Below are 15,788 nucleotides of genomic sequence, written 5' to 3'. Positions count from 1 at the left end.
GACTCCGATCCTAGTCGTCACAGAGTTCGTGTTCACTGCTCGTTGCTCGAAAATGCAATCCACTAGCTCATGAGATACCTACCATGCATTTGCATTCAACAATTCAGACACAATAAAACATACATGCATGCATGCATGCGAAACTTTATTTGTGGTCTCTTGATTTTACACGGAAAAATCATAACAGTTGCCGGCACAAATAAAGAGCTGGTACTGCATCATTCTCAAGAAAATAATCGTATCTATCGATTCCGTCGCCTTCTGATGATCTTAACTTCAACCCGTTCTGTCCAAAGTCTTTATCGCATGCAAAATGTAAGCAACTGCATTAATTGAGTTACGTTGATACATAACAAGCAATCGCTCGGAGCTAGAATGAAATTGCTAAATAACCAGAATGCCAGCTAAATAAAATTCTTTACATTCATTTTATTTTTTTAATATGTATTAATTAAGATTGTATGTAATAATAAAATATTTTATATTTAGATTTTGACTAATCAGATTCTATCTAATCATTAAAATTTATCTTTTAAGTTGGACAATATTAAATAATCAGAGAATCTGATTGATTATTAGACAGAACAAAATCTTTTACATTTATTTTTTTTATATACATTAATTAATATTGCATGTAATAATGAAACACTTTATATCCAGATTTTAGCGGGTCAAATTTTGATCATTAAGATTTACCCTTTATATTGAATAGTACTAAATGGTCAGATTATGACCATTAAAATTTATCCTTTAAGTGGACAGTGTTAAATAATCAGAATCTAGTAAGAATGAAATCCTTTACATTCATTTTTTTAGTTGACATGTGTTAATTAAGATTATATGTAATAATGAAACACTTTATATTCAAATTTTAGCTGTCAAATTCTGGCCATTAAAATTTATCTTTTAAGTTGGACAGTGCTAAATAGCCAGAATTTGACAAACCATAATGAAATCTTTTACATTAATTTTTTAGCTGACATGCATTAATTAAGATTACATGTAATAATGAAACATTTTATATTTAGATTCTAGCCATTAAGATTCTAGCCAGAATTTGACAAACTGATCAATTCTAGCCATTAAGATTACCCTTTAAGTTGGATAGTGCTAAATAGCGCCAACCATAATCAAATCTTTTATATTCATTTTTTGATTGACATGCATTAATTAAGATTGCATGTAATAATGAAATATTTTATATTTAAATTTTGGCTGGCCGACCATTAAGATTTACCTTTTAAGTTGGACAGTGCTAAATAGTCAGAATCTGACTGACCAGCTAGAATGAAATCCTTTACATTTATTTTTTGATTGACATGCATTAATTAAGATTACATGTAATAATGAAACATTTTATATTTAGATTTTGGCTATTAAGATTTATCCTTTAAATTAGTAAATAGTCAGAATCTAACCCGTCAGAATGAAATCCTTTATGAGATATGAATTGGGATAGTAAATCATTGGAAGAAAATAGAATTAGCAATATGACTTAATTAAGGGTTTAGAAAGTGATATGAGATATGAATTATGATATGAGTTAATTTTATTGAGTTAGAGTATATGTTTTGTTTAATTATCATTAGATGCATCCATTTAATGTGTGTCTTTATTTATAGTTTTATTTATAAATAATAAAAAAGCTATAATTTAATTTTAAAACAACTTAAGCGTAGATGAGTAAAACAAGAATAAGAGACAAGTAAATACACACTCAACCTTTGTAGCGAGGGTACAATTGTAAATATACGAACCTTAATGTCTTTATTCTATTTTCGGTAACTCAACTCATTTTCCTTTCTTTTATTAATTTCTACAAGTTAAAAAATTGATACTTCCTTTGTTTCCGTATTTAATTGAAATAAATTTTGATTTCTCTTATGACCTTTATTAAACGAAAACAGTCTGTTTTTCACCTCACATGGAAAATAATAAATTCTTCCTTCATTTTTTTTAATCATCTTCTTCTTTTAGTTTATTTTCTTTAGGAATATAACTAAATAACATACCAGTTAGATAATCATTTTAAAATATTTTTTTATTATTCTCTTTTTTAATTGGCCAGAATTTAGGAGTCGAATTTATCAAATTTTCTGCCAAAAAATTAATTAATTCCCTTCTTTCCTCAAAGGGTCTCGTCAAGATTTCACAAAAAAATAGTCAATATTTTTTATTTTTTATAATCATTAACTCCAGCGATACCAGCCACCCAGATGCGCCGCACAATTTCTACACCAGCCAAATCTAGCGGCCGATTTGTTTCCTTGCTTTGACGCCGTCAACGTTGACTATAAATACAAATCTCCAGGTTCCCAGCAGCAGCTCTGCACTCTCTGTGCTCCCATGGGGAACAGTGTTCGGTCGAGCTTGCTCCTCTGCTGTTGTTCTCTGCTCTCGCTTTTACTCTCCGCCACCGCGTATCTCCCCTACCACTGGGACGGCGGCAATGGCCTGGCCGCGGGGATGGCGAGGGGGCGGAGGGCGCGTGCCGCTGCCGAGAGTTGCAACCTGTTCCAAGGCAGCTGGGTCTACGACGAGTCGTACCCGGCCTACGACTCCTCCGCCTGCCCCTTCATCGACCCCGAGTTCGACTGCCAGCGCTACGGCCGCCCCGACAAGAACTACCTCAAGTATCGTTGGAACCCTGATTCTTGCGACCTCCCAAGGTTCGATCGTCATTTAATAATTCGATCACCACTATCATCATCTTCTTCTTCGAACAACGACAATTCAGCTTCTTCTTCGTATTCGTCCATACGATCTGCTTAGTATTTGTTAAATTGGATTATTAATTACCTGACTACACGGTGTCTCTTCGATTCAGATTCAACGGAGTGGATTTTCTAACGAAATACAAAGGGAAGAAGATAATGTTCGTTGGGGATTCCCTCGGCGAGAACCAATGGATGTCACTGGCTTGCATGCTCCACGCCGCCGTCCCCGACGGCAAGACAAACTACACAAAATCACCCCCCCTCTCCTCCATTACGTTTCAGGTTCTTCCTCCCCTCTCAACCCCCTTAAAAATAGAATCTCATTCTCAAGTTCATTTTCACCACAAATTCTTCTAGCTAGCTAGTCTCTTGTCTTTTTACCTCCGCGCGGGTGTTGACAATGACACCGTACGTAAAGGTCATGCCCACTGCCTTCTTGAGCTCGTGCTCGTATGTTTTTGTGCCAGTAGGGTTCGTTAATCAAGGAAGCTTGTTCTGCTTGTTCTTTCCTGCTTAATCGTCTTAATTTATCCATCCATTTGTTTTGAACTTTGTTCATGCATGTTACTCTCTCAATAGGACAAGCTCTCTGACTGAGTACTACCACCACGTATATAGTTATCTACCTGGCGGGAATCTGGCTTTATTAGCTAGCTCATCCATTGAATCTGAATCTCTCACATGATCATTTTCTTAGCCTTAGCTAGACTCTCCCATAACTTTTCTCTGGCAACAATATTTAGACTCCGCTCTTGTAGTCTTGTGAGCCGCCTCAAATTAAAGGTCCACTTGGATTCTTAGTAGTAAATTAAGCGCTAGCATTGTTTTAATAAATACACGTACGCAGGAGTATGAAGTGTCGGTCATGCTGTACCACAGCACCTACCTAGTCGACATCGTCAACGAGACCATCGGCAGGGTTCTGAAGCTTGAGTCGATACAATCCGGTTCGGCCTGGATCGCAGCTGACGTGCTGATCTTCAACACCTGGCACTGGTGGAATAACAAAGGAGCGAGCCAACCGTGTGAGCTCGATCCGTCGTCTGCCTACTTTTCGATGTCGATTAACTTCTGCTGTTGATTCTGATCGAATCTTGTGTGGACGTACGTACGCAGATGGGATTACATAGAATACGGCGGGCAGACGTACAAAGACATGGACCGGTTGGAGGCCTTCAGCAAGGGGATGACCACCTGGGCCAAATGGGTGGATTCCAACGTCAATACTGCAACAACTAAAGTCTTCTTCAGGGGCATCTCTCCCACCCATTACATGTATGGGAATCATGCACGCACGCACGCACTTATGAATTCATGCTCTCTAGCTAATTGACTGTTTGATTGATTGATCAGGGCAAAAGAGTGGGGCGAAGCGACCACAAAGGGATGTGCTAATCAGACGGATCCTGTGAGTGGATCCACCTACCCGGCCGGTCCGGTTCCGGCGCAGTCGGTGGTGAAGAGTGTGTTGAGCGGGGTGTCGAAGCCGGTGTTCTTGCTCGACGTAACTCTGCTCTCTCAGCTTCGGAAGGATGGGCATCCATCGGCGTACAGCGGAGAGCATCCCGGGATGGATTGCAGCCACTGGTGCCTCGCCGGCGTTCCGGATACCTGGAATCAACTCCTGTACGCAGCACTGACACTATAGAAGTCCTCGGGGCGTCGTCGTTCAACCTGCTCATTGTTTCCCTTCATTTTACTTGAAAAAAAATCTCTTTTGTCATTGTTTTCTAGGTTAATTTTTTTAGTGGAATTAATTACAGTCATTTGCAATTGTATGATGATGAAATAAATTACAATTAGTTCAATAAAATTTCGACTTATTTTTTTTAAAGTCATATATATTTGTCTAAAGATATTTACAAATTTACTGTCATTGAAATGTTTTTTAAATATCAAATTGATTTTAAATTAGCGTCCACTGCCATAAATTTCATACGAAAATATGAAATGAGAAATATTTTGAGAATGTCACTCTTCAATATCGCCAATCCATTTTAAATGATTCATTTTACCCAAACAGCCCATAGAGAATTGTCCTCAAGATCTATTGAAACAAATACATATACTAGCAACTGAGTCAACCCAAGAAAAATTTTCTAGAACACTTTTGATACATATAATTAACCTAAAAAATATTTTCTATAATTGACGATTTGAAATTCTTTTGCTATAATATTTTGATTAGTATGCCCATTGTATGTATCTGCTATAATATTTTGGTTAGTATGTCCATTTACAATGCTGCAGACAAAATTACTTTGGAAAGAATTATTAGATCAGATTTTAAATTCTTTAAATGACAATGTTTAAGTAATATCTTTAATTTATGATAACTTGCGTAATATATGTTTGAGCTACCTATTACCTTGTAATGTTTAAAGCAGATTGGTAATCCGGAGAAGAACCTTTACTCTTCTTAACGAGCTTAAATCTCTGTGATGAAATAAGACCTAATTGAGAACTTTAGATAATTGAAGAATCTGACATTCTCCAACAATGGAAGAAAATAGTGGCGAGCGGCAACTATATATTGCCTAAGTTATAGATGATTGAAAGCTAAAAATTGAATTGAAATTTTCATCAATAGAGGATGCATTTTCGTTCTATAACTAATATACATGTGAAATCAAATTTAACACAAAGATAAACAATAGTAAGAAAAATAAAAACATAAATGAAGTTTTTTGGAAAACATTTGTATGCTTTAAAGAAGGGCATACAAATCAAATGCAATGGAATAAACATGCAAAAGGTGATCAACAGACAAGTATTAGAGCACGTGGCGAACTTAGAACTGGTTGTATGTCAATGATTTCACTTGTCAAGGAACAAATTGGACCTAATTGAGTTGTCACTAACTTTATAGAAAATCATAATCATCTACTCTCGACTCCTTCAAAGGTGCATTTGCTATGCTCATATCATAATATTTCGACAACAAAGAAAGCTTTCACTCAACAATTTTCAAAGGTCAATATGCCAACTTATCAACAAATGCTCTTATTAGAGATAGACTATGGGGGACCTGAGTGAGTATGTTGCACCAAAAGAGATATTATAAATTTTGAGAAAGAGCTAAGGGATGAATAAAAGAGTATCGATGTCGAAACATTAATCGAGTTATTTGCATCTAAAAAAGAGAAAATTTTAATTTTTTTCTTTGATTATGAGACTGATTCAGATAACAAATTTAGTAGGTATTTTTAGACGGATCATGTATTAAAGATTACATACAATGTATTTGGTGATGTAGTTGTAGTTAATATGATATAATTCCAATAATTACGAATTGATTTTTGTATCATTTATAGGAGTTAATTATCATGGTTAGATAATTATTTTTGGTTGCTGCGATGAGAAAAATAAGTCTTTTGTTTGACTGCTTAATAAATTCATAGAAGTCATACCTAAAGATACACCAAACATAATCATCACTGATCAAGATCCTACTATGATGAAAGTCATTACCCAAGTTTTTCTTTAGATAATGTATCAATATTATTTGTGACACATATTTAACAAATTCTTAGATAAATTGAACTCTTTGATTTTTCGTGACTACTATCAAAGCATAAAGAATGTCATTGGAAAGTCTACAACACTTGATGAATTTTAAAAATCATGAGAAGAAGTTATCAAGTGTGCTAACTTGGAGAAAAATGATTTATTGTCATTGATGTATGAATTACGACACAAGTGGGTGCCAACATATTTTAGCCATGTATTTTGTCCCGGAATGTCAAGTAGTCAGAGATCTAAAGACTCACATTCATTTTTCAAGATGTATGTTTCAAATAAAAACTCATTGATGAATTTTATTACCCATTTTAATAGAGCACTAAGATATCAAAGACATAATGAGTTAGTTGTTGACCATATTGATATAAATGGGCATCTCAATATTAAGATAAACTAGCCAATGAAGACTCAAATGGTTAAGCTATATATGAAAAAGAAATAGGTGGAGTTTCAAAGTGAAATGAGTGAGAGTCGTGATTATTATGTACAATAAACATCTATAGAAGTTGAGTTAGTGGTTTACTACGTGATGAATTTTCAAAGTTGTTCTTCTTCAAACCAAGGGTCGTCACAATGACAAATAAAGGGACTACATATCTTATTGCTATAGAAAATTTCAGTTTGATGACATTCCATGCAGACATATGTTAGTTTTTTCATATCAACTAGATGTTTCATTTGTCTGATAAGTATATACTCAAATGATGGACACGAGATACAAAGTCATTGGAGAAATATATACTTTGGGGGATCAAAATTTCATCAATGATCTATAAACATTTTTGATGTCAAAACACCCGAGGTTATCTTATAAAGCTTTAGCATTAATTGATGCTACAACTTATCTATACAAGGTTGAGAACCACATTGTAGTACCTACGGTTTCGTAACTTCTATAACCTCAAACTTGTATTGTAGTAGCTATGGGTCCATATTGAAGGGTCAAAAAGAATTTAGATATCTCCACAATGGTATAATACTGTTCACTTTGGGTCTAAGCTCTCATGGTTTTACTTTTGGATTCTACCCAAAATACCTCATAGCAATGAGATATTTTTTTCTTATAAACCCATGATCTTTCCCATGTGTTTTCAATATGAGACTATATTTACAACCTTCCAACCCCTATAACCCCTCCCTTAAACAACTCCACAGGGTCCCCCTCATGCATCGGGTTACTCTTGACCTGTTTAGGGCCTCCCCTCAAGTATCATGTCACTCTTGACTTGCTTAGTGCCTCCCCTCAAGCATCAGGTCACTGACCTGCTCAAAGTCTCTCCTACTTCGTTCAAGGTTTCACCCACATGGTTCGATCTTGAATCATGACTCTATCTCGTACTTCTTTCGACGGTTAGTCCGGTGAAGAGTGACCTCACTTTGATACTAATTGAAGGATTAAAAAGAATTTAGATATTTCCACAATGATATGATATTGTCCACTTTGAACCTAAGTCCTCATGGTTTGCTCTTGGGCTCTATCCAAAAAGCCTTATACCAATGGAGATACATTTTCTTATAAATTCATGATCTTTCCCATATGTTTTTAATGTGAAATTATATTTGCAACCTTGCAACCCCAACATATATCTGCTATAATGTGTTTGTACAAGATTGCAAATCTCATTATAGTAGCTACGGTTTCGTAACTACGGTTTCATAGCTACTACAACCTCAAACTTGTGTTGCACATAGCAACTATGAACCCATAGTAACTACAATATGTTTTTATAAGGCTAATATCTACGTTGTATCAGCTACAATTTCATAGCTGCTATAACCTAAAATGTTGTAGTTGTAGCAGCTATGGACCCATAGTTACTACAACGTGTTTGTACTATTGGGTGTTTTTATGCGTGTTTTAAATTTTTATTTCAAAAATAAGCAACGAAAGCGTAATAATTTCCTAAATTATTATAACACATATATCACACACATAAAGGATACACATATGTGCAGACATAAACATAGAACAAAATTTCATAATGAAATTATACCTACCAGATGACATGTAAAAGAAATGTCATCAACTAGCAAACTTGACCAAGTTTGCCTCTGTCAATATCCACGCTGAGATATTTTCAAGAATGCTAGTTGGCCAGTAGTAATGTGGAAGCAATCAGTGGCAAGAGGACAACAACACAAAGTTGATGTCCGGTTAGAATTCCTAGTTGTTCGGTGGTTTGGAGGGTCGGCTAGCGGCTGGGCTTGTGTTGGAGATTCGGTCAGCAGCAGGGATGGCAGCAACAAGGCTAGGCGATAACAAGAGAGGGAGAGAAGAGAAGAAGGAGAGAAACCTAATCAAATTAGGTTAACCTTTTATTAATTATTTTTTTCTTCTCCTCATGGAAGGGTATATATATACCTCTTCACAATGACTTGGAGAGGAAGTCATCTCCCAAATCCAATGCTCAATAACAACCCGATCTATTTTCATTAAGCTTGTATCACAACCAATGAAACTTGATTCAAAACCAATACACTCTTGGTTCACTATTAAAATAAACCAACTTTGGTTCATAACTACACCAAAAGAGATCCAACCATGCCTACAAGAGATGTGGCTTACCATCGCTTCTGTTCCAACAAATATATTCTATATTTGTGTCTCTTCTGGTCCTACTAGACTAAGTCACTATCAATTTGAGAATTCAATTCTGAAACTTATTTTAAGTCTTTCGGATATACTCATAGTGTTAGTAAGTGTGATCTAATAGGTTCTCAATTTATATTGGTCGTTTATAATTAACATTAATTATGAATCAATCATGAGTGACACCTAATAATCAAAAAATCATAGTTGATCTCAGAACTAAATCTGAATCCTTTAGTAGCTATGGTTATTAGTGATCTATTTCATTCACTCATCTTATACCCATTTGATTCAAGACATGATCTATGTGTCAATTTCCACTAGATTACTACATCACACCTATCCAAGGAGTAATTCCTTATCCTACGAATTCAAATTACTCAAACACGTATTTAAAAAGATCATCCTCTTGACATGCAACGCTTTGACGAATGACTTATAAGTAATAATTCTAATAAGAGGTCTTAGGATATATGTCTCCTTTATCAAAAGAGTGGTGAATTCTCTATGTATTGTTCAAACACCATTGGACATATTAACTTATAGTCAATCATCCTAGACTTACACCTCCTACGAGATATTTGGTAAAATGACAAAGTATAAATCTCCATGACCAAGATAACTTGAATACCACAAGTCTAAGGAAATTTGCATTCGATCTATAATAAGATCTTCATTGACATGTATAGAACCATATGAAATCTCATAGCATGTCGCATCCAATGAACTAGTTATCCATAACTTGCATCCACATGTTAACTTTCAATATCTCAATGTTTCTAGCTAGTGAGGAGCGACTATTTGGATAAACCAAGGAGCACAACATATGTTACTCTCACAGAATCGATGATGTCCAATCTCATTAATTCATCGACTAGAAAAATTTTCAATATATACATTATTATACATAATGAGATACTCACTAATTGTGATCTAATCATAATTTATTTCATGCTATTCATTGTATTATAGACTTCATTAATTGAGTTTGAGATCAAATCACATATATAGAGAATATACACTCAAATAGTGAATTTATTTATCGAATAAATGATATAACTTCTAAGGTAATCCCTTAGAACATCTCTTAAATATATAACATTATCGATCCTCGATCAAAGTTGTAGATGTAAGAATATAAACTTTATTACTGTTCACAATTAACAATGACTAGTTTTATTAATTGTATATTAAATACTAATATGTTTTTTTTTGTTTTACGTAGGATGAAATGACTAATCAAATTGCACAAACATCTAAGCTTGCTACAGAGGGAGAGGAGTTATAGACTCTATCCACTGATGTTGTAAATGATATTTATTATGAGGTTGTTGGTGGAAGAAAAAAGAACTCCCTCTACGGCGTTGGCTACTAGACAAAATTTGTATATGATTGTGTAATGACTCCTAGGGTTAGGGGTTGTCTCGGTTCTTTATCATTTACCAAAATGGAAGCCTTAAGGAAAGAAAATCAAGAATTGGGTCACGACAGTAGAGGAGTTGATTGATGATCAGGTCAAGACGGTAGTAGCTAGAGCGACATATGCAAGAATTTTTTGCTCGCATTCCTTTAATGAGTCCTTATGCTTTTCCAACGTCGTATGATTTTGACTCGCAAGAGATTCAGAACTCGAATGCTACTTATAAGTAGCTCATATAAGGTGTGTTGACTTAGCTTTTTTGTTTATTACTCATAAAAAATACAAAATAGTTTTGTTATTTTTCATACTATATGCATCTCTAATTATATTATATTTTTTTAGGAACAATTTAGATAAAGGTATATTCTATCATCTTTAGTAGATATCCAAACTCTCATTAAGGTATATGTTTTTTTAAAATATATTAAACTTGTGTTAATCAGTTTTTACATTTTTTTTTGATAAATATAGTTTTGACTTTGTGTATATCTAGTTTAACTTTAGATTCATATGTAGTAGGATTATTTCAAAATAGAAAATGTAGTGAAGTCTAAACTATGTGGTGGTATTTTATAATAATCTATTATATTCTACTTACCGCTAGATCAGATGATGAGATGTGATGATTATAAATATACTAATTTTTTTTTATCATGATCATATATTGGATTTGAACTCTATGTGTTTGTTTTTGTGATAGAGTATTTGGAATGTTTTTGAACCATGTAGGATAATTTGTTGATATAATTAATGTTGAATGTATTGTTAGTTTATCACTGTGTTGGTTTGTTGATATGTGCTTAGTTTATTAGTTTGTAACCGTGTTAGTAATTGGAATGTTGAATGTTGATATTGATATCATTGTTGAAGTTATATCATTGTTTATGTTGATATCATTCTTTATATTGATATCATTGTTGATGTTTGATCATTATTGATGTTGTGATTGTTATTATCATGATATGTGAATTAGGTTAAAAGATCTATAAGAGGAGGTGTTGTCTGAATTTTAGTGAAAATTAGCGACGAAATTAATTTCCGTTGCTAATCCTTGTGACGGAAAAAATTTATGTCATTAAGTTTAGTGATGGAAAATAAATTCCATTGCTAATTAGCGATAGAAATAAACTTCCGTCATTAAATCCGATTGGTGACCAAATATTTAGTGACTGAAACCTTCGATTGGAGCAAGGTTTCATGTATTGATCTTATGAAGTTTTATTCCGGAGAATTGGACGTATAGAGGACACTAATACCTATTGATCATGTCTGAAAGCTAGAGATGATGCGCTGGGTAGGTGGATGCAAAGTTGACTGGGAGAAGACTTTTAGATCGAATCAAGGGTTATGTGCTAGTGAGCAAATCCTCCCTGCACACATTCAAATGGGCAAACAGAACATCTGTGCCAAAAATAAGGAAAGAGGTCCCTGACAAAGACCCCTCCGAAGCTCAAATCAGTGTATTATCTGAGCGGAAAGTAGAACAATAAACAAGTAGCAGGACATGCGTGTAGTAAAACATATGAAGCATGTACCTTACCATCCGAGAGGACCCTCCATTTATATATCACCTCTATAACCTCCGCAATCATGAGATGACAAAAAATGTCGGATATCAGAAATTGTCGAGTAAAGGAACATGTATAACTTAGGAGGCGTAAAGTCACCGTCCTAGGAATCTTTCGTTACCCGTGTGCACCTCTTTTTATAACTGATGCTATCAAAAAGACGATTGGAAGAATATGCTATTATAATGTGTTGGTTGATGAAAGATGTAGAGTTACCTACGAGGAAGATTTTATTGAATGCCATGTAATAGTAGAAGAATATTCTCTGACAAATGATTACGATTCTCTGACAAATTGTTACGATTCTCTGACAATGATGCCCCCTGAGTATATCCCAGCCTAACATTTGGTCGACCGACTGCATATTATAGCAGCAGATTGATATATAAATGAAATACTAAAATCTGTCAAGATGTCTTGCCCATAAGATTGCCCTAGTATATGTTGTATGGTGCTGAAGGCTCAGTTATAAAGTAATAGAGAGCTAAGTCCCCTAGGTCCGGGCGATTCTATGATTGATTGACCATTTGTAGGGAAGGATAGAGAACCGACCCTAGCGAGGCCTGATCGGCTCCTTTAGTTGGTTGTCCTTGTATCTGAAGGCTCGTTCCTGAATTGATATCTCGAGCTTTAGAAATTCAGTCGGGTTTCTTCTGAGATTTGCCTCACATGTTTATTGTATAGAGACAAGAACACAGAGTCTTGTACCTCTGGTCAACTTTATACCTGATCACCCATATATAGGAGGACGGGGGAATGAATATTGAAAACCCCTAAATTTGACCTGCTATATATTGTTTGATTGGCAATGTATTAGACTGTACTCTGAGTTAAAGGCTGAGCCATTGAAACCTGAACGAATATATTCTTGGACGACCTTGTGGTAAGCCGGTCCTTTCTTAAACCCAAGCAGCCTAGGGGCAATCAGTTATGCTAAGTGTCTTGGTACCAGAGCGACACAGTAGGCCCCTCAGGCTGGGTCGGCTCTAGGGCAAGTTATCCTTGTAGTGGGGGCATTAGCGTTGAGTGAGGAGCTTAGCCTAGTTGAGGGTGAAGCTTTGATTGCCACCTCCCCCTAATTGGACCGTTTTGTCATCTTAACTTTGACTATCATGTAACCTTGACTTCAACCTTCATGTCACCCCGGGGTCCACTTTTAACACCCGGCATCACCTATATATTAAATATTAATATGTTGAAATGTAACAGGAAACGGACAAGAAGAACTCTATTCATGATATATGCAGATTCATGAGTAGTTCGAATAAAAATATTGTTTTCTATCATGATCAGTATCATCAGACCACCAACAACATTTGTTGTTAACGGCATGAGTCTTATTTTTCGGTTGTGATATTCAAAATAGTTAATTAATTTGGACCTTTGGATGAGGTCTGAACCTCCCCTTCTTCCTCACATAGCTCGTCCTTATTACAATTATTTTGTGTTTTTGACCCGAATAGTAGCAAGTTAATTTGTTTGTGATGTCTGCTTCCTTATTGCTTTATGTCCTAGAATAAATGACCATGTTAGAGTTGTATTAAGTTTAAAATGAGCATGTTAGAGTTACAATACATCATGAATGAACTAAAAGATACATTTACAATAGCTAGAGGATCTTGCTACTATGAATAACTAAAGTATAATAGAAAATTGAAATAATAGCTAGCACAAGCTGATTTAAATCCATCGCAAAGCTATCGCTTCTTATTTGTCACTAGAAATCCCGCGAATGCATCGGATGCCTTCCACAGGATTGAACAGGCGAACACCACGTTCTTTCTTAATAGGGGAGAAGAAGCAAGAAAAAGAGAGCTAGGTTCATCATATCCTAATTGAACTAATCTCTTCCTCTGTATACCTAAATCAACCTAGCGGGACTATCCACCATAAAAGCTCATCCCTCGTTAACAACTCATTAATGTTAGTAAGTCATGTTATTGGATTTATACATTGAATTCATATCCATTTAATCCAAACCCTTTTTATATGAAATATTAAATCACTTAATTGAGTTTAGTCATTTTAATGTTAATTAGTTGTGTGTTAATCAAGTATAAGTCCATCTTATCGAGATTAAGTCCACTCATGTGGACTCACTTGGATTTAGTCCACCTATATGGATTTAATCCTATAGAACAAGCATCCACTTTGATGTAGCAGAAATAGGGGTTTGTGAGTGGCATTGCCAGGTTAGAAGCCAAGTTGCTCGATCAAAAGTCAAGTTGAGGTATAAGTCAAAAGATCAACTCGGGTCAAGACAGGCTTGAGTTGAGGTCAAACTCTTTCAACTCGGTGTCACCCAACCAATGGCGAAATTAGCTCGGGTGATCTATTTGGGTTGATTCCAAGTTGTGAGCAACAATCACTGCCCGACGTCATTGTCCCAGGTTAATTTCTCTTTCTCTTGTATTTTTTTCCTACTGTAAATTCGAGATTTTTTTCCCAACCGTAGTTGCTATCTGGTGACTCACCCAGCAGTGATCTCTGACAGGTACACACTCTGTTTTAATCCTCTGATGTCTAACACAGATTTATCCATTCTCTAGTAATTTGTGTGCCACGGAAAATTTGTTCTGAAATCGTTTTGGAGGTGAGATTTAGTTGAGTTGGGTTATCATTGTTCGGAAGTCAGAGGTCCAAGTAATTAACTGAGTTGGAAAAACTTTCAGCAGACTAATCATTTGAAGCACCAAGTTCATTGGCACAAGATGATTCTCCCATTAATTTCATTTTGTGTATTTCACCTTGAGAAACTGCACCAAGAGCATTGGAGTTTGGCATATTTTAATCCTGCGAGTGACATTTAACTTTCCATTTTCGCACCACAAAATCTGATATCTCGGATATGGTTCTACCCAGAATTTATAGTGGAACAAGGCATATTCATATGGCAACCAATACATTTTCCAGCTGGTGCTACACAACGTAACTGCAGTGGTGACAGGAATGTGCAGTCTTGGCTTTGCAGATCCAACTGTATGAAATTGAATGTCTCCCAGGTTTAATTTGTCGTGCCATGAAGTATCTGAAATCCATTTTGTAGAAACAGTTCGGTCAACTAGAATATAATATCATACTAACATAGTGTTATGAAGAAGCAAACGATACGCTTCATTTTCTTTAGTCAAAGTTATTTTGCGTGTTCCATTTTGTATGGCTCATTTTGAGTGGCCTCTGAGATGCTTTGATGCATATTCACCCTAGCCAACAAAGAAACGCCAGGTTTCCAGCATGACATATAGTGCGCCAACTTTTAAAGGTCGTCCTTCACGTTTTGTACTGGTACGGCACCACGGCATGGATCTTGTAATAGTGGTTGCATGATGCTTGACGTAACAGGGTAAGAAGGTAGTGATGCGTTGATAAAGAGAAGTCCGTTCAGTATGGATTTACTGTGAAAGTGGAGATTAAAATTAAGATGATCAATATTAAAGTGTCAAAAAGTTTGTCTATGATGATCGAACGAAGGACATTAGTAAAGTTGATCGAACAATTAATATCCGATCGATAAGAGATTTGTCCGAATTGATCATCCATTCAGCTCGGGATAATACAGTAAGATAATCAAACACTTAGTGCAGAATAACAGGACGTTGAGGAGACCGAAGAGCTTGTCGATCGGGAGGGACAAGCTACTATGTCTAGTCATCGCAAGGAAGAGTAGCTGAGGCCGATAGAGCAAAGGAGTCCTGGCTGAGCGGCTACCTTGCTCAGCCAAGCAGCGGGACCATTGTTATATTTTTCGATATCCTTTTGGGAGATAGTGTCGCTGACACGAGACATGGACGACAGACGGATCGTACGGCGGAAGGTTCTATTGTCTTGTCAGGGATATGCACGCCTTGTTAAGGTATGGTGTCAGAGGTACTTTCCTGACAGGTCCTTTCATAAGACACATTGGAGAATGTGTACACACCTCGAGGAGAGTGCACGTCGGCCATCAGGGCTCTATATAAAAGGTGTTCAAG

The 15,788-nt window shown here is 35.8% G+C and overlaps 1 protein-coding gene across 1 annotated transcript; it reads left to right on the top strand.

The window, feature by feature from the left end:
• The first annotated feature begins 2,326 nt into the window (after positions 1 to 2,326).
• On the top strand, positions 2,327 to 4,557 carry LOC122026199 (protein trichome birefringence-like 37). Its single transcript, XM_042584848.1, has 5 exons — positions 2,327 to 2,669; positions 2,828 to 2,999; positions 3,565 to 3,740; positions 3,834 to 3,992; positions 4,071 to 4,557. The coding sequence occupies exons 1-5, from the start codon at positions 2,347 to 2,349 to the stop codon at positions 4,363 to 4,365; spliced, it is 1,125 nt and encodes a 374-aa protein (XP_042440782.1). The 5' UTR covers positions 2,327 to 2,346; the 3' UTR covers positions 4,366 to 4,557.
• The last annotated feature ends 11,231 nt before the right edge of the window (positions 4,558 to 15,788 follow it).

Source organism: Zingiber officinale, chromosome 10A (assembly GCF_018446385.1).
Source record: "Zingiber officinale cultivar Zhangliang chromosome 10A, Zo_v1.1, whole genome shotgun sequence".
Lineage (NCBI taxonomy): Eukaryota > Viridiplantae > Streptophyta > Magnoliopsida > Zingiberales > Zingiberaceae > Zingiber > Zingiber officinale.
The sequence above is the reverse complement of the archived record's forward strand: the minus strand, read 5'-3'. Positions and strand labels throughout refer to the sequence as shown.